The following is a 26,786-nucleotide window of genomic DNA, read 5'->3' as shown; positions in this document are numbered from 1 at the left end:
CCAGAGCTTTGGTGCCATGTTGGAAATGGTTTTGTCCAGTTCACTGATTACTTTAGTCCACCCTGAACTACTTTCTTGCCAGTAGTGACTGAATTTAGATTACTAAGGTAGGAATTCAAATCGGGTATTACATGTGTCTTTCAGCCAAGCCAGTTGAGGATGTGGGTGGTGCCAGTGAAGGAAGTGGGTGGAGTCTGGGGAAGTGGGTGTGGCTTCCCACAAAAAGGTGAGCACCTGCACTTCATATTTTACAAATTAAGCACTGCTGGATAGTTAATAGTTTAATTTACTATTCCAACTCCAGTCCCCGTGGACACTAGGGAAGGTGTTGGATAGTAAATTAAAACTATTCCTTATCCTATAGCGCCCCCCAGCGCAATGCGTTGTAATGGTTTTCATTGTAATACATGCGTTGTAACAGCACTGAGTGGTAAAAGTTACGTTGTAAAGGTTGCATATCATTTGATGCTGTTCCAGATTTACAAACGTTTGTAAACCTGGGACTGCGTCATATCAGTACACCTACCAGAGAATGGTGTAACAAGAAGAAAAATCTTTTTTCTCCTTGTTATTTCCTCTTTCTATGTCTGAGGCATTCTGCATCGTGCAACACACATCTTACCATATACGGGGGATTTCAGCTCTCTCCGTTTCACACAACACAGCAGCTTTGCTTGCTGCCCTGAATAAAACATTAGCAAAGCCTGGTGTCTCTTCTGGTCTGGTCTATGTCTAACTTTGGTAACTCCACAGAGAGGGATTACAAAACAGCACAGCTAGAGGTGGCTCCACTATAATGAAAACCTTGAACGTCGACCCACGAAGCAGTGATTGCAAGAAGTGAGTGTCAGGGGAGACACTAAATTCTCCTTGATTTCCCATTATTGCCCACCTCTAAAAAAAGATGTGAACGTAAGAACAAGTATGGTCGAAGTTGTAACTATATAGCAATTCAGTATTGGATTAAAGAGTAAATAACTTTCTAAATTAGAACAAATAGAATACATGGATACAATACATAAAATGAAAATGTAAAACTAAACAATCTGAAAAAGTCAAATGGAAGGATTATGACTGGTCTTCAAAAATCATTGTTCGCTATCATACATCCGAAAATGATTAGGCCCCTTTCATTTATGTGTTGAAGGAGGTCCTTGAATATTCCTTATTTAACAGATTTTCATACACCTTGATCTCTAAAATACTTACAGTAGCGAGCCACTACTTGGAAGGGACACATCAACACTAGACGGGATTTTGTCTAGGGCCTGTAGAATGACCTTTGGCCTCCCCAAATACACCTCTCCATCTCAGATAAGGCTGAAGTTTGGGCTTCAGAAACAATCCTCACCAGGAGAGATGCGTAGTACAAAATGTAGAGCACTGAACCAAACCGATAAAATTCGTATTTATGGCTGAAACTGACAACCAAAATCAGTTCGCCTGCCCAGGCCTACCTCAATGAAACTAGAACGCAACTTGGCCTACAAGATCTCTGGACAACATCTGCAACTCATTCCAGCTTTAAAAAGGTGGTAACTAAAACCATCAAACTCATCTCGTTGACCCAAGAGAAGGCAGCAGTGGGGGCCAGAACACATTGTTGGCCTGTGCTGCAAAGCTATGACAGAGCCTCACCCCAACCCTACTTTCATGCAGGCTTTTCTAACTTTCTAAAAGAAAAATTCCTGAGATATCGACTGGGTATCCTACCATCACTCCTCCATGGAAATGCTTCTCGACCGCAACCGACTGTCAGCTATATGGAAATGGGAAAGAAGATATGTTGCACTAGGTATGCCCTTGTAAGGAATTACTGGGAGAGAGAAAAATAATGTTACGCCCACTCTCCAACCAAAGAGGAATTTGGTCATGCAGGCAGATGGTATTGACCTGTGTTTCCCCAACAGACACACAAATGAACTGCAGGCTTCGTGAGCTTTCTCCTCAGGGACGAAAAGAAACGAATGGCATCCCATGGCAGTGATACATAAGGACAAGGAACAAATGGCTGCATACTTGTACATATAAGACTCGAAACAGGGAACACCCTGCAGTCTTGGAACTTCCTCAACAACCAATAATACTGCAAAAAGCCAACTTAAGTGTCGAGTCACCTTTATGATCCACTCTTCTTTTAATCTGAAGAACATGTTGCTCTTCATATACATATTTTTAACCCTTTCTCTAATGACAATGCCGTTTAATGTGTGCTTGGGTGACTGTACTGTGGACCTGTCTCTAATGTGTACAGAAGAATTCTTTTTTTAGTCTATTGATAGTGACACTCCTAAATTGTATCCTTTGTATTTCATTCCGTGGAACCATTTAAGATGTCAGTGTAACATTGCAGTTTTATTGATGCAAAGGTTTTAATTAACCATGCAAATTAATAAATAAACGTCCACTAAACATTAAAATATACCTTGGGCTGATTGGGACCCTCCTTTAGGGCTATAGGGACTTGCCCTGCAGCTATCTGAAATATTGGCGATTATACATGCCATGTAAATCAAATTTCACAATTTGTGCATCGAGGTCCCTCATTCATGTAGGAAGCTGGCTCTCTATATAGTGTAATAAAATGAAGTACATTGTGCAGAGAGTCCAGTGGGTCCAGGGGCTTCGGGGGCTTGGAGCAAGGGGGCAAAGCTAGTTCATCCTGACCTGGGCTGGGATGCTCGGTGCAGAGTGTTTGGCTGACTGGGCTGGGTGCGCATAGATGCATCACGTTCAGGGACAAACAGCTAGCAGGGGAGAAATCAAGGCAGCTGGGCCACTCTCAAAGTTGGTCTCAGTGATACTGACGTCCCTCAATGGACTGGACTGGACACTCACTGTTGGTGGTTGGTGCAGGACGTACAGTACCCTGGCGGTTCGTGTTGCACAGCTTCAGTTGGTCCTGTTGTCTTCATAGTCTGTGGGGAGACAGATCTGACATTTCAGAGCACGAGTACCTTCTCCTGGTCATCTGCAGTGTCAGTCAGACCTGGGAGCTGCATAGCAATGGACTGGACTTTGCTTGTCGGTGCCTGAAAACTGCAGAGGAGTACCTCCTCAACCCCAAGAGAGACTATATGTGATTTTCAAAGTGCTGGCAGGCTACCTAAGGCTTTGGCAATGCTATAGCTCACAGGTCGGGCACGGTTTTGCAACAAAGTACACAGGTCTGCTGCAGTTCTCTCCTAGCAGTGACTCTTTTTCGACCTTATTCTCTTGATTTGTCGAATCTGAGTTCTTGGATCCAGGGGTGCTAGCTAAATACTCCATTTAGAGGTGTTTAAGGGAAGTAACTGGTAGTAGCCAATGCGCTACCTACCTTTAGGGCGTCAACGAATGTATGACGTTACAACGCATACATTTACAATTCCTGTCTTTGCATCACAGTTTTTACATTGCAACATCCTTTACAATGCATTCTTTTATCTAGCATGCCATTACATCGCATTTTGTAGAAACTACCTTTACAACGCATTTCAATACATTGCATTATACCTTTACAACGCATACTATTACAATGCATACCATTACATTGCATTTAGGGTAAGTGTTGGATAGTATAGGGGTAAAAATTACTATTCTAACTCCAGTGAGTGCAACAGTAGAGTAAGTGTTGGATAGTGTAGGGGTAAAAATGACTAATCTAACTCCAGTGAGTGCAACACTAGGGTAAGTGTCGGATAGTGTAAGGGTACTATGCGTGTGTAATGACTTGCGATGCAATGCCTGCATTGTAGTGACATGCGTTGTAATGACATGCGTTGTAGTGGCATGCAATGTAATGGCTGCGTTGTAATGACATGCGATGTAAAGAATGTTGCAATGTAATGACTGCTATGTAAAGGTATTGCGATGTAATGACTGCGTTGTAAAGGTTATTTCCCGTGTCATCACCCTCTATATTACCATTTCTGTGGGAAGTGGGCATATGCCTGACCCTAGAATGCTAATTTCATCCTAAACAAGATGGAGGAATCTGAAACGTGGGGTCCACATCAGCTGGCCCCGCCCTAGGGGTGGTTCCGGCTGAATGTAGGCACTCCTTCTAATCTTACTAGTTTTCCCACCTATCTTGCCACCAAAAAGTGGGGTCGGTACAGAGGGTTGGGCATTCCCACTCTCTGGAAAGGCCTGGGTCGCATTACAAAGGTGGCAGGGCCTTTGAAGCTTCCCACACTGGAATGCACTTACTGCGTGGAGGAGTTGTGAACACGTCCACCCGGAGCAGGCTTTGTCCCTGGCCTCCAAGAGCAAAGGCTCTCACCCAGGAGGTCAGAAACATGTTAATGGTGACTGGCTGGTTAAGACTGGTCAGTCAACATACTAATAGTCAGTAGATTTTCAGGGGTCACCTTTAAGGTGCTCTCTGGGTGCAGTAATGAATAATTACAGCAATGGAATCAGTATGGGTTTATTGAGAAGAGGTGATGGTACCAAACACAATGGGATACAGTGAAGCCATCATGTAGCTGGAGAACTCGTAATCACGAGTCTCCAGCCTATTCACTCGTCATGGCTTCTGTGTGCACTTGTAATATCTAAGGGTGAGCTTAGATATCAAAGAGACATATACACTCCCTCAGATATCCCCACACCTCGGTATAGTGCACCCTTCCTTAGGGCTGTAAAACCTGCCATAAGGGTGACATACATATACCACATGCAGTGCTTAGTAGGCATGGCCCGAAGAGATGGGTGTCATGTCGACTCTACATTTTTCTCTGCACAAAGACATGCAGGCTGCAATGGAGGTCTGCATGAGTTTGGTGAGGGGTCCTTAAGTTGGCACAAATCGTGTTGCAGCCCTTAGGGGCTCTCTTTAGTTCCAAGGCCCGAGGTACCCCTTATTAAGGACTCACAGGGATTCTAAAAGGGTGCCAATTGTGGAATAATCATACAGTTTCAATCAAAGTTGCACCAGAAACCAGGCAGAAGGTGGTGGGTGACTATGTCAAAAGGGAAACTTTCCTACAATTTACTTTCATAAATAAGAAAGCAAGATGCAGTCAAAAGTAAAGTGACGACTAATTTATCTAGGCTGCTGTAAATGTATCATCATTCTTATTGTCTGCAAGCTTGGAAGCATAGTAACAGTCTGCGACCTTTCTTTTACAAACCAAATTAAAGGCCTCATTCATCTCTGCACCAGAATGTGGACCACCCAAGACTACTCTTAATGGCTAAACATCTAATCAACACCCAGATGTAACCGTGCAAATGGCCTGGCTATCAACAGTGAGACAGATGCAGCGGTCCCCGGGTCCAGTTGTGATAGGGGCCTAATGCATCCAAATTATAGCTGTATTTACAATTGATCAAATAAATGAGAGGTGGTGAGGCATTTTCCTTGCTTGCACCTGACCCTATTGTTGCCCTGCTATGCCACTGAGACATTCCAGAGGTTTCTTTCAATGAAAGACCTAATGCACATGTCTCAGGGAATAAAACATGTGAACACCATCAAGAACCTTTTCAACCCTATTCCTTGTTTATAAACACACAACAAAAACAATATTTGCATGCCTTTTTTACAAAAGCAGTTCTAGCTGTTCGGGGATTAGCTATTAGCCTCTCTAACTGAGGGGACTGTGAGGTAAGGTAGGTGATAAGAGACAAAGAGGTTCGATGGATTTGGGTAAAAGTTCGAGTCCAAGCAGTCCCCTTTGATCTGCTTAATTTGTATGGTCCAGTACCAGATGATAATGGGCCCTTGAAGGAAATATTTGCTCCTGCAATGATGGAAGAAGGGCCCTCAATTTGGGGAAGCAATTTTAACGATATACGGGACCTCAAACGGGATACTTCTAACAGAAATAAAAAATAGTTGAAACCTTAATGGCACAGGCTATTGATTCCATGAAATATATTTTAAATCTGGTCAATTTGTGGTGCTTGGATCATCCGAACCAGGCACAGTTTACGTATTTTTTAAGTGGATATAAGACAGCTTCACAACTGGATTTCTTCTTAATCACATTTTTTTTTAAGAGTGGGGCAGAATGATGATTTGGGCTAATGCATTCTCAGATCATTCAGTAGTGGGGATCACAATAGAGATGGAAGCTTCTAAAACTTCAAGCTCACAATGGCAGTTTGATAGGCAACCCCTAGTAGATCATATTTGGCTAGGTGCAACATGTAGGTTTATAATGGAGTATTTTTTAAGGCAATTCAAAGTACTTCCTTGTCTTTTGTCATATGGGAATCATTCAAAGCCACATTTAGAGGTAGGATAAGTGCATATAATTCAGCTCAGAAAAGCTCAAGCCAAGGACATACAATGTACTCTACATAATGTACAAGATGCATTAGTAAGGGGAAGGATAGACTTAAGACCAGGATTTGGAGGAAAACATGACACGGCCAAGCTAAGACTGAGAGATATTTTTATCCTTGAAGAGATCAATAATACAAAAACGTTTCAGCAGAAACTGTATGAAGAGAGCCAGTTAGTGGGCAGGCTGTTGACTTGGTCAACACATCTGAAACACGTTGCATTGTGTACTGGGGAAATTAAGGATGCCAACTCGAATGAAGGCCAAAAATATGACCTTGATATTATAAAAAATATTTTTGGGAATTCTAATTCTGTCTCCAGATCTTGAGGAATTTTACAGGCAGTTTCGGCTTCCGTGTTTGACCTAGACCGAGGTAGAGACTTTGCTGCAAGATATTTCATATGGGGAGGCCAAATAGGCATTACAAAAGATGCTTAATGCAAAGGCAACTGGCACCAACTGAATACCAACTAAGGAATAAATCCAATTCAGAAAGAACTTATGCTGCATCTGGTACAAATGTTTAATGAAATAAGAGGTGGACTGGGCATTTCTTTGACATTTAAAGAGTCAGTGGTGATAAGCTTTTTAAAAAAGATAAAGATCTCCTTAATACAAATGTTATTGCCCAATAAGCCTGCGTAATGGAGATTACAAGCAATTAACAAAATAGGGGCATTAGGTATAGTTGTGGTGGGTCATGCGCTGATTCATAAGGATCAGTATGGGTTTCTACCAAAGCGAAAAATAGCAGCAAATACACAGTATTTGGTTCGGGTTATAGGATTCTTTTCCAGCGGTCAAGACAAAGCTGTAATTGTAATGATCAAAGTTGTAAAGGCATTCGACCTCGTCAATTGGGTTTGGATATCCAGCTAAAATATTGGCAATGCTTATTAAACTATAGCAAGGGGGCGAAGCTTGTCTGATAATTAAAACAAGGTTAGCAGGCACTATACAATTTAAATGTGGCACGCGATAAGGGTGCCCAATGTTCCCTATACTTTTTGCCCTATTCATTGAACCGTTAGGAGAAAGAATAAGTAGTGCCACAAATATCATTGCCCTGCTGCAAGGGATGTGCAAACTTAAGTTATTTGCAGATGATAGAGTCCTATACTTAAAAGCTGACCAAGTTAATATTAAGGTGGCTTTGAACGTTATTCAAGAATATACAAACCTGAGGGAATACAAAGTTAATAAAGATAAAACCGATACATTGCTTTTTAATATGCAGGCGTCAATACTGCCTGCGGACATAATTAAGAACTATAATAGTAGTCATCCCATTTGCTATCTGGGGACCTATGTGACAAATAAATACACTGATATCCTCAAACTGAACAATGTGAAGTTGCTGGAGAAGGTGAAGTGTCTATTGAATAGGTGGTCCATGTTGCCTCTTACATTAATAGGAAGAGTGTCGTTAATAAAAATGTCTATCCAGCTGTTGTTTTTATTTTTATTCAGAAATCTTCTATAGTGTATTTTTAAAAGTCACCATATGGTAATGTTGCAGGATTTTCGGGGGCAAGGACTTGTGATATAAAAAGTGATTTGCAAAATATGGAATTTGCAAGAGTATTATTCATTGAACGATTTTGTTCTCAGATGACAAACTGGGAGGAAATTCAGTTACAAATAGGGAGGGAACACAAGAAGCGGCGGCACCGCTTTGTTCAGATTAACGGTTTGAATAACAGCTGTGTACAAGAAATGAGCCTTCCTCAGAGTGGTTGATGAAGTTATGGTACAAAAGCCAATTGATGTGGAAAGAGAACTGGTATAGGTCCCTTCGGATGTTCACAGATTACCCATTGATTGCGTACCATCTGAGGAAGGTTGAAAACGAATGGACTCGGTCCTCGGTCGTCGTCTCAGAAAAGTAGTTCGAACTACTTTTCCGAGACGACGACCGAGGAGACCGAGGAGAACGGAGACATGTTGCTTACCGAAGGTGAATATTGATATCACCTCCCACGGATGTGTATTGTGACATCCTTTCTTTTTGCTGGAATATATCTATAACAGAGATTTGACCAGTCCATCACAGAATAAAGGATATTTGCCATCCAAGTTCCTGGAGACTGGTTCCACCAAAGTAGCTGGAGACTGGTTCTCACTGTTAAAGTCCAGAACACAAAACAGTATTTTGATTACTATTCGCCCTGAAGAAGTCCTTCGGACGAAACGCGTTGGCTACTTGTATGTGAAGATTTGGAATAAAACAAGAAAAGAAAACACCATGGCTTATTGATATTATTAACCTCATTAATACTGTCATTATATATTGTATGGTGTGCTGAACCATTTTTGTTGAATGCTACAAATTTGAGAGTTGATCTTCCAAGCATTAAGTTAGGGTGTTCAAACTGTAATCCTGACAGACACAAAGCTGGTACTTTTAGGATATATAGTCAAACTTTGCAGCTGGATAAGTATTGCTTGAATTTTATTTCTCTATCTCTAGCCATGGCTAGACATCGCTGATATTACAATATTGGCAAACAATTACGGTGCCAACTTTTAAGATGTGACTATAGAATCTTCAAATGACATGGCTGTTTGAAGAAGCAGATGACTGGAGGATGGGCAGCTTGAGAAAATACCTTCAATAGCCTCAACATCATGGTGCATCTTGAGGACAGATCTACAAATAAGTATGACCCTTGGGAATCTGTCCAACAGTACAAATGCCATATACTAGCTCCATGCAGGCATTGGGCCCCCAAGGGATGCAGGAGTGATCCCTATATGATCACTGGGGGGCTGGGCTCTAGCCTCAAAGGAATGTGATACGTGCAGCTACAAGGTTGTCTCTCTTGAAAGCACAGCTAACCACTGACTAGAACTCTCTTCAGGATCCTCACCCGGGAGCATATTAGCAACAACTTGCAATAAGTATCTTAAACCGCCCATAGCGCGATTTTTTATCACCTCCTATCACTGGATTTAATTGCGAAGATAACACAGTATTACCAACGTTTATCTCCACGGCGATAAAAAATTCAGAGATAGCGGCGAATCCCATCTTTAATGTGAGAGTTCCAGTGATAAAAATCCTATTGCTAAGGGAAATCTCGCTAATAGGCAGGTGGGGACTTAGCTGTAGAATCCACCTCCCATTGACTATTATGGCTAGGTCAGGTGTTTACCAGGTGTAAAATCCTGGAGCTAATCGCGGTTAGAGCACCGCGGGTATTGCGAATAGGCGATAGCTGTGTTAGCGACTTCTTTCAGTCGTTACCAGTTTGGGTACGTCCACTGTGCATGCCATTAGCGATAAATATCGCTGACATGCAAAGCGGGCCCCAAACCGGTCGCTATCTCCTGGAAGCTGTTGCTAGCTGCTGTTAGCGACAGCTTGGTAATTGGGCGATAGAAAAATCGCCACTTTATCAGCAAAAAGTGCAGATAAAGTGGTGATCTGGCCCTTGTTAATTTACCCCCAGATTATTTATCTGACTCTCCCCTGCAAGCTGGCATCCAGATTCACTTGCTGGCACTCATCAAGGGGCATATTAGCAATAACTTACAATAATTATCGCAAACCGCGCTTAGCGACTTTTTTTTATCGCCTCCTATCGCTGTATATAATCGCGGAGATAATGCAGTATTACCAACGTTTATCTCTACAGCGATAAAAAATCCAGCGATAGCAGCGAATCCCACCTTTAACGTGAGATTTCCAGCGTTAAAAATCCTAACACTAAGGAAAATCTCGCTAATAGGCAGGTGGGGACTTGGCCGAGAATCCACTTCCCATTGACTATTATAGCTAAATCAGGTTTTAACCAGGTGTAAAATCCTGGTGCTAATCGCGGTTAGCACGCGTTTTTTTATCGCGTCACAGGTATTGCTAATAGGCGATAGCTGTGTTAGCGACTGCTTTCAGTCGCTACCAGTTTGGGTACGTCCACTGTGCATGCCATTAGCGATAAATATCAGTGACATGCAAAGCGGGCCCCAAACTGGTCGCTATCTCCTGGAAGCTGTTGCTAACTGCTGTTAGCGACAGCTTGGAAATTGGGTGATAGAAAAATCGCCGCTTTATCGGCAAAAAGTGCAGATAAAGCGGCGATCTGGCCCTTGTTAATTTACCCCGGATTATTTCTCTGACTCTCCCCTGCAAGCTGGCATCCAGATTCACTCGCTGACACTCATCAAGGGGCATATTAGCAATAACTTTTAGATTCATCACATCCAGACCACTGCACTGTTTAAATATCTGTAACAATCTCTCATAATACTCATGCACTGTCTCCTTTGGTTCTTGTCTAGTTCAATCTATCTTACCAACTCATACAATTCTCTAACTGCAAGACCACTAACGTGATCTACTCCATCCGCTGCCCCTGTAACTTACTATATATTGGCCAGACAACCCAAATGGTCAAAGAACACATCTCACAACATAGGAGCTGCATTAGATGCAGCGTTGAGTCAGCTCCCTTTGTTTCACATTACAAAAGCCATAATCATTCTGAAACTGATATGGTCTCGCAAGTTATTCATCAACCAGTACTACCCATGCGAGGTGGTAATTTACGTATGCTTCTGAACAAATGCGTATGCCGTTGGACCACAAGATGTGATTCTGTCAATAATGGTCTCAGCACACATGATGAGTGGAATACGACTATTGATACACCTTGACACCCCCAGTGGCTCTTCTGACTGTCCTCCTTGTTGTGATCAGTACCCTATGTTTTACCAGTTATTGTATACACCTATGACTTTTAACTTCAAACTGTACTGAATATCTGCTCTATGGCATTTGCAGTTCCTTGTATTACATTGTGTCCATTACAACGGTTTCCTTGTTTGTATTTCTCTCCATGTAAATATTTAAATTGCTATGATGCAATAATCCCTTTTTCACTTTGAGTGATCTTCCTCGAGGTCTCCCAGTCGTTCACCCCTATACTCACCTTCCAGTCTATTTCCGTTCTGGTTTTCTTATTTACCCCTTTATAATGTTTCCATTCGGACAGGTCTACTGTATCATTAGTCCTGCACTTGTTCGTGTTTATTAACTTTCAATTCAAAATGTAATTGTATTTTTTATCTGTATTATTGTATGCAAACTGATTTATTCAAAGTGTACATTTATTGTCAATAACTAATGTTTTCTTGTTATGGACTCGGTGTTTTAATTTAATTAAAATGTTGCGTGGCTCCACGTGTCACACAGAGTACCAATGTTTCACGAGTCACTTTCTCGGGTGCTCCGTCCTGCTGCCATTCCTTCTTCTGCTCCCCTGGGGAACCACAGATTGCTTCCTAGCTCTTGGACTAGTTCCGCCCATATCACGAGACCCGCCTCCCTCCACTGTTAAGTAGTTCCACTCGCTGGCCCCCAGTGTTGCACCATTGTATTTTGGGCACCCGCACGGGTCGTTTCATTCTGCTCGCGTGCCCCAGTGTGTTACTGTCCTTCGCTTTGACTGCACTTTACTTAAGGTGACTCAGCTTCACTTTCTCCCTCGCCCTGACCGCCATTGACCATGGCTGGTAGTTGCTGCGGTGCTTCCTTCGCCTGCACACTCTGGATTGCATCCATTGCCCTACGTAACGACGATCACTCCTACTATTCGCACCTCGTTTAATCTCCATCAGGTACTTGCCTTTGCTGCCCGCATTAGGCTTGACGGTCTCTACACCCAGCCATATTCTTTTGTTAAAAAGTGCCCACGTTAGGTTTGATGGTTTCCACAGCCAGCCATATTATTTTATTAACCACTTCACCCCTACCCCTTTTTCTCCCGCAGCCAATTCTGCTTCGGGCTTATTCTTCCTCACCTATTTGAATTATCTTTTGTACGCCAAGGGACAGTCATCAATCCTACGGTGTTCTACCTGTCTCCTGCAAGTATGGATATGAGCTTCTGGCCTTATATTTCACTACCCTTTCCCTATTCCATTCCATTAATCACCCCCCTTCTCCCCCCCAGATACCACCTGGACAGTCTTCTCCCCTCCACCCTCTGTTTGGGACACTTCCACCCAACCTTCAGGTCGTTTTTCCTCTCAACACTACCTTGCTCTTTTATTAATTGATCCATGGTCACTCCTGGGCCTCATTCCTGTTTTTCTTTACCTATACAGCACTATTACGAACACAAGTAACCTGGTCCTGATGACAACCCGAACTCAGACAGGTCGAAACGCTGTTGACCATCCGGCGTTACCTTTGGCTCCAATGTAGTCAATTTAAATAATTTAAAAACTGAATACTTACCCTGTATGCACCTTCTTTTTTGTGATTGACCACAAACTCTGTTATTTTAGCGCTGTTCATGCTGCTTTCTCACTGTATTGTGTCTCTGCACCATTCACAATCACAAGCACATACAGTGCACAACTCACTTATGGTTACTTATACATATAATTTATTGTAGTGCTATTATAATTACTTGCAAATAAGAACCTTTTGTTTTTCTAACAATTATTTTGGGTCTGCCTTTGTTCCAACTCTCCTTTTGATTATTGTCTGTGTTTAAATTGCCTTGCAAAATAATTACTGGTTGAGATATTGTTTTTTTGTATGTGTTGGTATACAACTGGCAAAAGAAGAACTTCAACCAACGTCAAAAGTGCATTTATAAAGAGGGCATCCCGTCTTTATCAGCTAAAGGAGGTAGACCAAACCACCAAGATGATATGGTGCATGCTGGACGGATTCCTGTCTTCAATACAGTGAGGACCCCTACATTCAACAGTGCTGACACTCTAAAGTCTCAGGTAGACAACATGCAGTGGGGTCTTGTGTGCTGCAACGCAGTGCAGACCACCCTAGCTAACACAGGCCAAGCCTTCAGTGCTTTTTGAGGAACCTCGTCTAAGCCTACTGCCTCTGCCCTCTTAGACGCCTGAGTACCTAGGGAAATGAAGAGCCCTCTACCTCATTCTTACTTGCTTTAAGCCGATGTGTGACTGATAAATGTATTTATTCATTAGAATGAGAATAGGGCATCTCAATGCAGATACTGTGGGTAGTGAGTGGAGACAGTCACCATGAGTCCAGAAGTTCTCTCTGGTTGACCCTAGTACATCTTGAACGGCGTCCCACCTTTAAAAAAATAAATATCTGGCATAACCGGATTCCACTCACTACCAGCCAGGGCCCTCACTATCTATGTACCCATGACTTCTTCACCTTCCTTGCTTCTGTTCCCCAATACGTTCATGTTGGTCCTACACGCCCTGTCTTTCTTCATACATGCCCATACAACACCTAGGACCTGCTACTCATGGGGTATTAGCATTTTGCCTGGTGTGATATTGGCATTTTAGGAAAGACAATAGATGGCCTGTCATGATCTTAAGCATTTCCTGTTTCCTACAGCACTATTCTGACTCGGTTTCAGCACCCCCAGCCTTTCAAAGGCTCTTATTCACAAACTAACTCTTTGTTTCATTCTGCCAACATTAATAACCAGTAGAGAAACCATCATGCTCTAAAACCATTCCAGTTTCCAACAACCCAGCTCTGTCGCCATCAAAGACCTCCAGGCCTGTCACGTGCCAAATCATCTCATAAAATGCCTCCATTTACCTACATGCCTAGCTGTTTAACTAAGCTGGAGTGTTTCCCTGAATTGACTGTATAATGGGGCATATTTATCAAAAAAACAAGCAGCGCCACAAGCCACCTTGCTGCGCTTTGTGATTGAGAAAAGGCAGGAATGTACTGTATTTAACATTACACGGCGCATGCCTGTATTTTCCCTGCGCTGGGGTACGATGTGCTGCCTAGCGCCAATGCATGCACCCTTACACAATGGTGCCAGAGTGCCTGCGTTGCAAGCAGGATTGTTTTTGTGTAGGAAGGGAGACCTCGCACAAAAATAATCCTTAGAGGCTTTTTCCTCTTTCTATGTGTGATGCAGAATGCAACCCACATGGAAAGAAGAAGAAAACTAGGAGAAATGCAGATATTTATCTTTGTTACGCCTCACCTGGGGAGGTGTAGCATTTTTACGTATTCCCAGGTCTAACACTCATGGTAAATCTAGGAATGCGCCACAATCCATGGGTGAATGCATGGGAACATCCATACTCCACCTATGGAATGCCTCCCTGGTGCAGAGGAACGCAATGCAGGCATTTGTGCTGCGTTGCACTATTGCAGATTTATCAAGCCACTCAGGGCAACATAAGGTGGCCTTGCATAGCTTGATAACAATTACTTAGTAGTTGCGTCGCCTGTGCGACCCGTTGTATGGCGCAAGGGAGAGGCAACTGCTTCATAAGTATGCCACAATCTTTTGAGTACCCTTTCCAAATCAATTGGTCTTAGTGTTGGCCACACTTTTTGTGGCTGTAGTTTTCAACTTCAAGTGCCACTGCCTAACTCTTACACTCTGCCTACGTATCACCACTCACTATGAGAAGAAAAGGCTTCTGTGAAGGGATACTCATCGCCCAATGGATTATTGTCCATGGACGTTAACATAAACGTAGCCCCACTGCCCCCTCTATGTTTATGTCACTGGGTGGGCTTGTGCACCTACTATTCAGAGACACAAAGATCAAGATACAAGCCACTAGATTTTTTTCAGTGACTTTTTGGGTGTTTTTAACGTAAAGTAACATACCCAAACCCTGCTCTTCCTATGGAAAGTCTAACCTAACTACACAGTGGCGATCCCCAAAATATATATAAAATGCTTGCTTTACTCTAATTAAATGTTGGTGTTTCAACTTACCTGTGCGGAGTTCGGGCTTGGATTATATATATATATATATATATATATATATATATATATATATATATATATATATATATATATATATACATATATATATATATATATATATATATATATATATATATATATATATATATATATATATATATATATATATATATATATATATATATATGACAACCAAGTCCTTGGAGAGCACGAAGTAGGGCAAGACTCCACCCAGCGCTTCTCAAACAGGAATGGACCGCAACAAAAGGTAAGTTCTTAAAGTGCAATTTTATTCTCCTCCAACATGGCGCGTTTCAACCAGGTTGCCCCGGCCTTGATCACATGATATATATATATATATATATATATATATATATATATATATATATATATATATATATATATATATATATATATATATATATATATATATATATATATATATATATATATATATATATGACATCTGTTTCTCCCCCGTTGTGGAAATATATATATTACTACCAGCACGCCTTCTGAAACCACGATCCCGTGTAAAGAAGAAAAGCACTCCTGAGGCACGTTTCTGTTGTTTATTTTCACAGAAAACTCGCACAACCAACAGACGCGTTTCAGTAACAACCTTTCGCGATGTTTACCGAAGCGTCTGGCCGCCATGTTTTTAAACATTACATTGCCTGCAACAACATAGAAAACGGATTGGCTATTTACAATTCTGCTTGCAAATGAGGCGCCATCTTAAAATTCCAAATTGAACATAAGATATAAACAGAGCACAACTCTGGGAAACATCCCATAAACAAAATACATATTTTGTTAAGGTAAATAATAATATTATTATTATACACCAATAATAATGCCCACAGATGGGCTATTATGCGCTCTGTAGGCAAATACTCAAATCAATCTAGCCCTGTGTGGGCTACCTCCTATTGGAATGGAAAGACAAAGGGTTGATAGAAACGGAGGAATATCAATATTTATACTGTGCCCACCCTAAGGTCCCAATAATGTACCTCCTCCCCAAACTCCACAAAGACCAATGCAACCCGCCGGGTTGCCCTATTGTGTCCTCCATAGGTTCCCTCCTTGAGCACACCTCCAAATATATTGACCACTACTTGAGAAATTTTGTCATGGCCTTACCATCATATGTCAAGGATACCACCCAATTTTTGAGTATCATCAATGGTATCCACTGGGAGAACAGTTTCACACTGGTTACCTTAGATGTCAGTAGTCTCTATACCAGTATTCAACACGAACAAGGTTTGAAAGCAGTGAGGCACTTTCTGAACACCAGGTCTATCTCATTGTTACTACACTCACAAATGCTTCTGTCTATGATTAACTTCTGTTTAACTAACAATTTATTTTTCTTTAATGACGTCATGTATCATCGGTCACAGGGCACAGCTATGGGAACCTGCTTCGCCCCCAGCTACGCGAATTTATTCATGGGCTGGTGTGAGGAGCAGGTTGTCCAGGAGATGGCTGACTTCAACAATGTGTCCCTGTGGCTGAGATACATAGACGATATTTTTTTCATTTGGAATGGCGATGAGGACTCGGCCAAACGGTTTATTGACAAACTGAATGCTAACACCTTTAATCTAATCTTAACAGAACATATCAGTAAGACTAAGATGGAGTTCCTGGATGTGGAGGTAGAAGTGGTAAATAACATCCTGACCACTAAACTCTTCAGAAAAAGCACTTCTGGGAATAGTCTTTTGAGGGCTTCGAGTTGCCATCCTAAAAGTCTTGTCTATAGTATCCCCTATGGAGAACTATTGCGCGCCAGGCGCAACTGCAGTACCCAAGATGGATACGAAAAAGAAGAAGTTGTGATGTGCCAGAGGTTCAGGCAGAGAGGGTATGGTAACAAAGTAATTGCCAAAGCTGTAGAACGGAGTCATAAGAAATCTAGGGATGAACTACTAGCTCCCAAACCACCCCAGACACAATCTGAAACCATCAGATTCATTACCACTTTCTCTGGACAATCTCAGGATGTGAGAAAAGTGTTTAAAAAACATTGGCATGTTTTAAATACTGATGAACATCTTAAGAAGTATTTAGGTGACAACCCCCAGATCACGTTCAGGAAGGGTAAATCCCTCCGGGACGAACTTAGTCACAATTACGTGACTGAGAATGATCCACTTGACCATGCTACAAATGCTGGATTTAGATGCTGCAAGAAATGTAAAGCTTGCAAATTCAGCACAGATTGTAAAAACCTACTGATACCAGGAACTTCCAGAGAATTTACTATCAGAAAGAGATTATCCTGCAATACCCCATACAGTGTCTACGTACTGATATGCCCATGCAACAAGTGTTATGTGGGCAGTACGAAGCATGAGGCAAAAAAGAGGGTATTAGAACATCTGAGAGCGATACGGAACCTCAACAGACAATATCCGGTCGCCAGGCATTTCTTTGAATACCATATGCAGGATGAGACTAAATTACGTATGGTGGTCATTGATTGTGTTGAACTGGGAATAAGAGTTGGGAACTATGAACTCTCTAGGAGGAAGCTAGAGTCCAAATACATAATTGAATTCCAATGCTTGACTCCATTAGGGCTTAACACCAGTGAGGAACTGTCAGTTCATTTGTATGAAGAATAATTAAATGTATCTGATGAATTAGCACATTTGCTGTCTGTATTTTAAAATAATTTTTAAATGGTTTTAATTAATTTGTAATAGTTTAAATATTATATTTTTTCACAGGCAATGTGGGGAACTGCTGGATACAATGAATCAGTTGAAAAATGACCTTGTTGAACCTCATATACTTACCTTGTCAATGCCTTATGCGGTATGGAGTTGTAATCGCCCACTTGGGCAAGGACTTGTTGCACGAGTTTGGACATATTGGAGACGTACTTTGGGAATTATGTGCCAACTTTTTTCTGGCAATATCTTGGTATAATACCAGCCCACTGGGGCAAGGATTTGAACAATATGTATCATACAGTACCTGAATTTTTGTGAGTGTATGGATATCTACTTAGCCCACTTGGGCTTTACTAGTCAACAATATGAACACAGCCGGCACGTTGTTTACAATATGCATCCCAACAGCGAGATCCAATTGTAATAGGCGTATTACAGGCGTACAGTCGAACATCCAATGACAATCTAGATGTCATGTACACTGTGAACACGTGACCGCGATGTACGATGTACAACTATTTTGTGATATTGTGACAACTCCTTAGCATTGGGTTTAATATGTGTCTGATCAAGGAATTCAAATATCTTAAATGTGCCTGGTCTAAAATTGTTTTTCGTGTTTTTTCACATTTATGAACATGAGGCACAACATGTAACTTTTGTCTATAATTACGTCGTTTTATATGTAGACGTTTCAATATTGGTTCTAATTACGATACAAGGTTCAATCATGACATTAATGCATTATGTACATAATGAATGTGTATTATTAGTACTTGTATAAGATGGCAGCCCGCATTACCATGGTGGTAATATGCGCACACTGGGGGTGTGTTTTGAGCACTTTAAAAATGGCCGTCATTGTATGCTTGACGAGCGTGAGCAAGCCTTATCGGCGAAACGCGTCGCACTTTTTCACTTGCTGAATAAATTTTCGCAAACACATTCTGGGTGTCCTGGCTTACTTCGGAACAGAAGAGGTATTTTTTTGGTACATGTTGAAGGCCGGTCGGTGGCCTATCCGGGACCGTTCCATGACAGCCCAAGGTGCGCAAACCGGCACTGGAGGAGAGAAAATATATAAATATATATATATATATCCCGCACACTAACATTTTCTTGGATCGCATCCGCTCTACAGAAAATATAATAAATAATTACAACTGCAAAATAAACTTTTGACAGCCTCCTCTTCCAATACCCACATACAATGACAAGTTATGTGTTCGCTGCCCAGCTAACCTATACAAAAAAGTGAACTTGATGATCGACATAGTTGTGTCAAATATTGAATTCCATTTGATTGCCTTTAGTGATCTTATGAACATACATTCTGGCCGAGGATGGTAGCTAGTGGAGTTATTTTATTATCTGAGTAACTTTCCTAAAATGAGTAGCAGGGCGGATAACCCTGGCACCTTGATTTTGTAAACTCTGCAGCTGATGGATAAGAAAGGCACTGATGCCCTGATACATAGCACTGCAGTGCTCACATGTCTAAAGGGGGGTTCACATTTTGACTCTCAGAAGTCTAATAGGCTATAAAAACCTCTTCTTCTTTGTGGTTATGTGTGTGAGAAACCTGGATTTTCCATGAACCTCATGAAGGTAATGTAGACAGGCACATTCACATTCACTTTGGATTTTGGAAGTCTCAGCTATCATAGGGAATGAACATGCATGAAAAGTCCCCCCCCCAGATGTGAAACTGTGAATAAATGTTGTTTTTGCATTTGATCCCCATGGACTGAAAAAAGGGGAGCGTGACCTCCTTAGCTCTGCAAAGCACTGCGATGTCCTCACTCTCATGACGAGAGGGAGCGTCACTGATAGCCTCGGCCTGGGCACTTCAGTTCTAAGCCCTAAAGTACCCAGGGCTGAGTGTCAATCAGTGACACCTCATCACAGACTGGTGTGGAGCCAGCAGCTCTTACTGACCCCATCCCATTCTCTGATGAGTAAGGGACTGCCGCCTCCCCTGATCAGCTGACCTAAGGTCAGACAATGAGGGGAGGTGGCAGTCCCATCCCTCCAGGAACCTCAGAGGTTTCCCGGCTGCCAGCCGAGATGACTGGTGCAGCTGCCAAGTTGTTTTTGTAATGACTGGTAAGCGAGTGCATGTGTGTATGTACGAATATATTTGTGTTTGTGCACACATTCTATAAATGGGTCTGTGTGTATGCTTGTGAATAATGAGTGTATCTGTGCACGCTTGTGATTGCATGGGGGTGTGAGTGAATGTGCATGTAGATGGGTGGGTGTATTTTTGTCCCTGTGTGCCCTGCTTGCCACCCCCTTTCGAATTACCAGCCACCACAGCTCCTGACAGTGCTCTTTATAGGTACTTCCCCAGAAGGGGAGCTTGGCTGTGACACCTGCTTGCGAGGGGCAATGTATTTACCTTAATGCCTCAAGACTAACCTAAGCAGTTTGATTTAGTGTAATTCCACTTCATGTGCAAAAACATAAATGCATGAACTTTCCACGTTTCACTTTCCGCACTGGAATTTCGCACATTCCTAATATAGAGTATTTCTCTGCGAGCCGCAAGTGTATATTTAACCATGTCTCACCTATATTTCTTAAAGGGTATTTCCTGCATGTATATTTTTTTCTGATCTGTGCAAAAAATTCACACTATCAGCACTGTCAGTGAATATCTTTTTTTCTGTAAACTGCAACTTACCCATCGGCAAAGAAACTCCAGCTCCCATTTTCCGTCTGCTTATATACTTCAACAATCATATTGTTCGCAGGCTTTCCAAAGGCGGCATCCAGAATTTTCACCGACAAAGAGGATTTCGAATCGTTAGTCTCCAGGGCAGTGTCACCCTTAAAACATAAAGAGAATGCAGAAATATGTTAGTAGTAGTAACTTTACGACTGAGGAGACTCTGGGGCAGGAACTTCGCACATAAAAAGATAGACTTGTCCTAAAATTCCCTTCTCAAAGTGTTGCTGCCATTAAAACTGTGCAACATTGACAGATGGATTGGAAAAAGAAGAAAAAGCAGATATTTATAGTAGTAAATTGGGATACCTTTGTGCTCATTACCTAAAAGTGACAGATACCACGCCCCGAAAATGATCACGTGTCCCAGGGGGCGGGATCACGTATGGGAGGGGCTATTTCCTTATTACAGTGTTAAATATGTGACTTGCTTTTGGCTTGTTGCCTCAAGGTTTCATGGATTTTTTTTGGTGTCTACGTTCTGAACCAAAAATCATCTTAAGTACCAATGTCTCATTATTAATTTAATTTACGAAGCACAAGTCTAGCACCTCCACCCATCGCAGCGCTCGAAGCCCCACTTTTCAAAGCACGGTCCATATGACCTTCATTAGACTTTGGCATTGGGAAAGCCAAAAAGTGAAAAAAAAAGATTTTTTCTTGTCCATTTTCATTACTTATGATTCCATTTCCGTCACCAGCTACATGGCATTTAGGCTTCATTCAACCAGACAAATACATTCTGAGGGCCTCTTTCCTGGGGCTGTCAATGCCACTACTGTAACTACTTGAACTACACTAAATCCCAGAGCAGTACCATATCCTAAGCAGTACCATTTGAAGTAGACCCTTTTTAGGCAAAAATATTATTTTGCAAACATTTTATATTTTTTTAATTAAGAGTAGATATAATTATACAGATAAATCAATCTACATTTTAAGCAATTCTTGAAAACATCAACTTAATTATTAAAGAATGTAATATATCACAATACCAATATGTGGGCAGCATTAATACCCGGAAAAATGAAAACAGTAGAAGGAAAGCAATACAATTTAGGATTAGAATTCGTAATACGTAAGTCCCAGATGTACAAAAAAGTCTGTTTGCAATTTCCTAAGTTTTGCAATTTGCAATTAGGAAATCGCGAACAGCTATATAAGAGTCTCTCAAACACTGTTTGTGGTTCCTAATGGGTCGCAAATGGACCTGCCTCATCAATATTCATGAGGTAGGTCGCACTTTGCGACCCATTGTGAATGGCTACAATCACTGGGATGTTGGCCTGCTTGGATCAGCAAACCACCAAGGCAGTGATTGCTTTTTAAATAAAGTTATATTTTTTTTTGTAAGAAAGTCGGCTTACCTTAAAGGAAAACAGGCTGCATTTTGAGAGTAGGCAGTGGTCCGTGAGACCAGTGCCTGGTCTAAAAAAATGTTTTCACCCACATTCTCAAAGGGGTTCCTTGGGGATCTCTTCCTGTTTGTGAATGGGTTACTGCCTCCTTTAAGGAGTCGGAATATTATAAATGTTTTGCAATTGCATTCTGGCTGCAGAACATTCATACATATCAGTGCTTTTCGGTATTAGGAAGGGACGTGCTAAACACACCCTTTCCTAATACCGAATCACAAAAGCAAAATACTATTTGGTAACAAGTTACAGAGTTGCATTTTGCCTCTCGTGCATGGCAAAATGCATTTTACCTGTCGCAAACGTGAGTGTACAGATTTATGAAACAGGTTCTGCCCTGTAGAATCAACCCACTGAAGAAAACAACCGGTGCTATTCCCCATAAATAAACTGAAACGATAGTCACATGATCCCCTAGGTTCCGAGGTAAGTTGTGTGCATTACATTTTTGTGATGCTCACGAGGATGTAGTCTCAGATGAACCTGGCTTTAGAACATATGGTTTCATGGTCGCAGAAGTCCCCTGGCATAATGCAATATTGCAACAACAGGGTTCAATTTTCCACCGGGCAGAACTAAAGTATCATTGGGAGAGAGTTTTGTTTTGTGGCTTCCTAATGCTAGCTTTGATCCATCCAATCTTCTGGACAACAATTCTACACTGTTCCAAAAAAGTATCGGTAATCAGACTGCAACTCACTGCTTTACTTTAACCGAAACCTCAAGGGCTCGATGGTCACCAATAGAAAGTACAGCAGGAGCCACTCCTACGTCCAAAGTCAATATCCTGAGTCCCAGGGCCAGCTGCCAACCAGAAGCGAAGAGACACGTGCAGCACCTTGGATATATGTAAAAGCAAAGTCGGATTCTTACAACAAACCCGGCATGGTCGAAGGCGGCAGTAATACACAGTGGGTCTGATTCACAAATGTCAACAGACACTTTTGTGTAAGTTTAAGATTTTTTGGCAATTCACAAATCAATTTTACGAGTAGTATCTTTACTACTCCAGAGTCCCACATGCATGGCGGAAACTCCTCACATAAAAAGATAGGCAATCGTAAAGATACTGGGGCAGATCTACAAGAAAGTGCTGCAGCGTGGCACCGCAAGCCCTCTGGCTGCGCCACTCTGCTGCACTTTCAGAGCACAGGAATGCAACATATTTACAATGATATGTTGTATTCCTGTGCTCTCCCCTGCGCTGGTGCACAAACAGCTGCCATGCGCCGGCGCAGGCACCCTTGCACCATGGTGCAAGGATGTCTGCGCCATAGGGAAATTGTTTTTTTTTGCGGAGGAAGGGGAACCTTCATGCACAAAAACAATCACTACAGGCATTTTTCTCTTTCAATGCTTGCTGTAGAATACTATAAACCTATGAATGGTTTAGGTGCAAATTGTACACTAGAAAGGACAACAGTACTTTTTTTACACAAAAGTTTCTAGTGGCACAAGTTAAATACACAATTCACCATCCAATGAGCCGGTGTTGTTAATCCACAGGCTTGTGTGGTTTATTTCACAATTATTCTCTGAGAATAATTGTGAATTAAAACAAATGAGTTTGTGGATTAACAACACCAGCTCGGTGCTGAAGAATGCAGCATGCATTGAAAGAGGAAAAAACGAGGAGAAATGAAAACATTTCTCCTCGTTGCACCTGGCTACGCCACCCCTAGGGTGGCGTAGCAAACTGACACATTTCCAGGTTTACGATTTCTCCTAAATCTGGAAATGTGGCTGGTTCCTTGGGTGTTGTGTGAGAACACCCACAGCAACAGCCAAGGAACGCCCCTTTCACGCAAAGTGCTGCATGTAAAAGGGCCTTATTTACAAGGAAAGGAAAAGCCACACAGGGTGGCTTTTCCTGTACTTAGAAATATGGGACAGAGATATTCGTGCTGCCATTGCGTCAGAAAAAGTGACGTACCGTACTGGCAGCGCAAGGGGCTTGTAAATCTGCCCCACTATGCGTAAATTAGCCTTGTGAACAGCAAAAAAAATCGTAAACATAACCTAAAGAGGAGGTTTACCTTTGTGAATCAGGCCCACAATGCAAATCACTGTAAGATGATTCCCCTGCTTTTTTTGCTATGTGCCCCAAGTAACGAGTGGCTTGGTCATAAGAAAATCTGATAAAACACATATCCAAAAAAATAACCTACCGCAGGTGCTGTTTCAGCCAATACCAGGGCAGCCAAGCCAAGAAGTATGGAAAGAGGTGCCATTGTGACGGAGGTTGGGAATTCTGGCATGCCGTTTTCGGGCTTAAAGGTGAATTTATACCCCCTTCCTCTCACATGCGGGTGTTTACCAGTTTGCATTTCCCGCAAGACCTGCTTATTCTAATTATTTACTAAGTACACAAAGAGCAAATGAGTAACCCACACAAATATGGACATTGCCTAAAGAGATTACCGACCTTGGAACTGGTGCATGCTGAAAAATATGTGCCTTCTTATTAAAACCCAGTGTGGGGTCCTCATGCCCCCAGTCAGAATTCACGGAACATTTGCACAAAGGCCCCCTTAGCATCCCTGTTCTACAACTGTGCGAGGCACAAATGAGAAAATATATATTTTATGCACATTATTGCAACATCCTATTTCCCCAGCAGGACCCTTTAATTCGAATAACGTGTGCAACAACGATGGATTCCCATTTTCACAGATTCATTATTTGAAGACGTGCCCCAGTTGGGTATTCAAAAGGTGGACGTCACCGGGGTCATATAGATATATTGATTAATGTTTTATCCTGGCCTTGCTGGCTTGGAAACTAAAGGTTATAGGCCTGCTATTCCTATGAGGCTACTGTTCCTGACCACTACCATACCATTAGAAATGCTGCCCCCGGCACTCTCCCACCCCATCCCCATCTCCCCTTTAGCCTGAAGCCAGCTGCATCATTTCACCAAATTCCTAGCACTTGTGAACAGTGTCTGATTTACCAAGCGTGTAGTTTAGGTGATGGCTCTTTCAGACATTGTTAAAATATGTGCTCAAACAGCATATTCTATGGCACATTTTTCATTACTTTGGGATTACAGAAGAAGTCATAGACATGTATGCGTCCTTCCTGAAATATTTATCTTCCAGCATATTTTTTACACCTGCTGAACCCCAAGGGGATTTTCTCTAATTTCTTTGGGCACATGACCCCATGCAAATGAGGAAATGTCCATGCAGCCACATCATGTTACACATTTTGGTGCAGGGGTAAATGGGCCACCTGTACGTGCATTCATTGTGCGCCACAAGTAGTGCACAGCTAGAGTGACTCCTGCGGATAACCATTAGGATGAGGGTGGTGGGTCCAAGGAACCCACAGGCATCCCCGGGAAGGTGCATGAAGCCACGCCCTGATGCCTCTTGAAAATTGAACCAGGTCTTCTGGCAGTGAAAGACCATGCCAAAGCCCCAAATCTCAGATGGTGGCTGTATCTTTCAAGTATGTACTCTCCCCAGGCCAGCCGTAGACTGTCAGAATAAATGCCTGCACTGCTGAAAGGACATTTACTTTTACATATTTAGGTGCACAGTCCCTTTCTACGCAGGTCGCACAGAATGAGAGTGCAGTCAGGGACAACGCCCCAGAGCTGTGAGATAGGGGAAATTGGGACAGTATTCATTGGATCCCTCCTAACATTGTCTTGTTGATGGTAGACCCACTTGACTTACTCTGCACTTGCCCTTGCTAGAGGTAGTTATACAGGTTTTGGGGCAATGGCTTCTCATTCTAAGTAGGTAAAGGATAGCATGTACACACAGCTTTACATTAGAGCATTGTCAGGGTTGACTGCCTCTATCAAATAAAAATAACGAGTCGCCCAATAGGCAATTGGGTCTTCAAGCAATACCCTGATCACGGCTGGGGATGTTAAAAGGAATCACATATTTTGGAGAATACAACCATTTAATCTTGAATTTTTATATCAAACATTCACAGGAGGTGACTTTCCTAAGTCCAGTCACCCATTCACCTAGGTCGGGAGCTGTCGTTTTCCCCCAATCTTGCTTGATACAAATCTTGGCCACAGATAGACCTGTTGCCATCTACTGCTTTCTATGGTTGGAAATACGGACAATATCAGTCATTACATGGAGAACAGCTAATTGTGGTGAAGGGGTTACCTTGCGGCCAAATTGTTGTGTACGGAATTACGGAATACCAATATCTAGACAAATTTGGGCATTCCTGGAATATACGTAATAAATTGCAAGCTGAATTACCACATCTCCAGCAGTCTGAGTAGAGGAAATGGCCTAAGCTGTGCAATTTAAGGGGTGTTCATTAACCATTCCATAATAGTTTAAAGAACAATAATTTGAGTCAAGCTTATGATAGAGAAATCATGTGTGGAGAGTATGGAGACACCGTTTTCTTCTGAGTACTCAGTTTCTAGAGTGTTCTGCCAGAATAATCTAGTCCCTGGCCGGTTCTGTCTAGAAAAAAGGTAATCTAAGAGTTCTCCTTACAAAGCTGAAGCCACATCTCTGTAAACATCCCATTTCTTGAGGTAGCCGAGAATAGTCGATGTTGACTCTCCAATCAACTTACATGAAGGGGGGTCAATTTGCGGAAAGGGGAGTATCCACAAACTCAGAGGCATATTTATAACAAAGTCACAAAGTGCAGCTTAGTAAGTCACCTTGTTGTGCAGTGCTGAGTGACAGTGAAAGGGAAAGAATGCGCCACATTTAGAGGAATACAGCACATTCCTGGCTTTCTCCCTGCCCTGGCCCTGTTTTCTCTCCCTAGCGCCTTTGCAAGCACTCTTGCACCGTGGTGCAAGGGTGCCTGTGTTGCATTTAGGATTGTTTTTGTGCAGGAATCCTGCACAGAAGCAAGGCTGAGGGATATTCCTCTTTCTATGTGTGCTGCAGAATGCAGCACACATAGAAAGAGAAAGTAATGAGGAGAAATCCCCTCATTACTCCTCCCCTGAGAAGGCGTACCTTTTTGGC

General features: G+C 42.1%; 1 protein-coding gene across 1 annotated transcript in view; it reads right to left on the bottom strand.

Moving 5' to 3' along the window:
* Positions 1 to 24,147, bottom strand: part of LOC147724098 (transthyretin-like) — a 64,461-nt gene extending 40,314 nt beyond the window's left edge. The window contains exons 1-2 of the mRNA XM_086965677.1: positions 23,985 to 24,147; positions 20,357 to 20,502 (exon numbers count right to left, since the gene is read on the bottom strand). Coding sequence (XP_086821803.1) covers positions 20,357 to 20,502; positions 23,985 to 24,143 — 305 coding nt within the window. The 5' untranslated portion in view covers positions 24,144 to 24,147. The remainder of the gene's footprint in view (positions 1 to 20,356; positions 20,503 to 23,984) is intronic.
* Between the last annotated feature and the right edge of the window lie 2,639 nt (positions 24,148 to 26,786).

This window comes from Lissotriton vulgaris, chromosome 4_1 (genome assembly GCF_964263255.1).
Source record: "Lissotriton vulgaris chromosome 4_1, aLisVul1.2, whole genome shotgun sequence".
NCBI classification, from domain to species: Eukaryota; Metazoa; Chordata; class Amphibia; order Caudata; family Salamandridae; genus Lissotriton; species Lissotriton vulgaris.
Note: the sequence above shows the minus strand (reverse complement) of the source record. Positions and strands in the feature narration are given on the sequence as shown.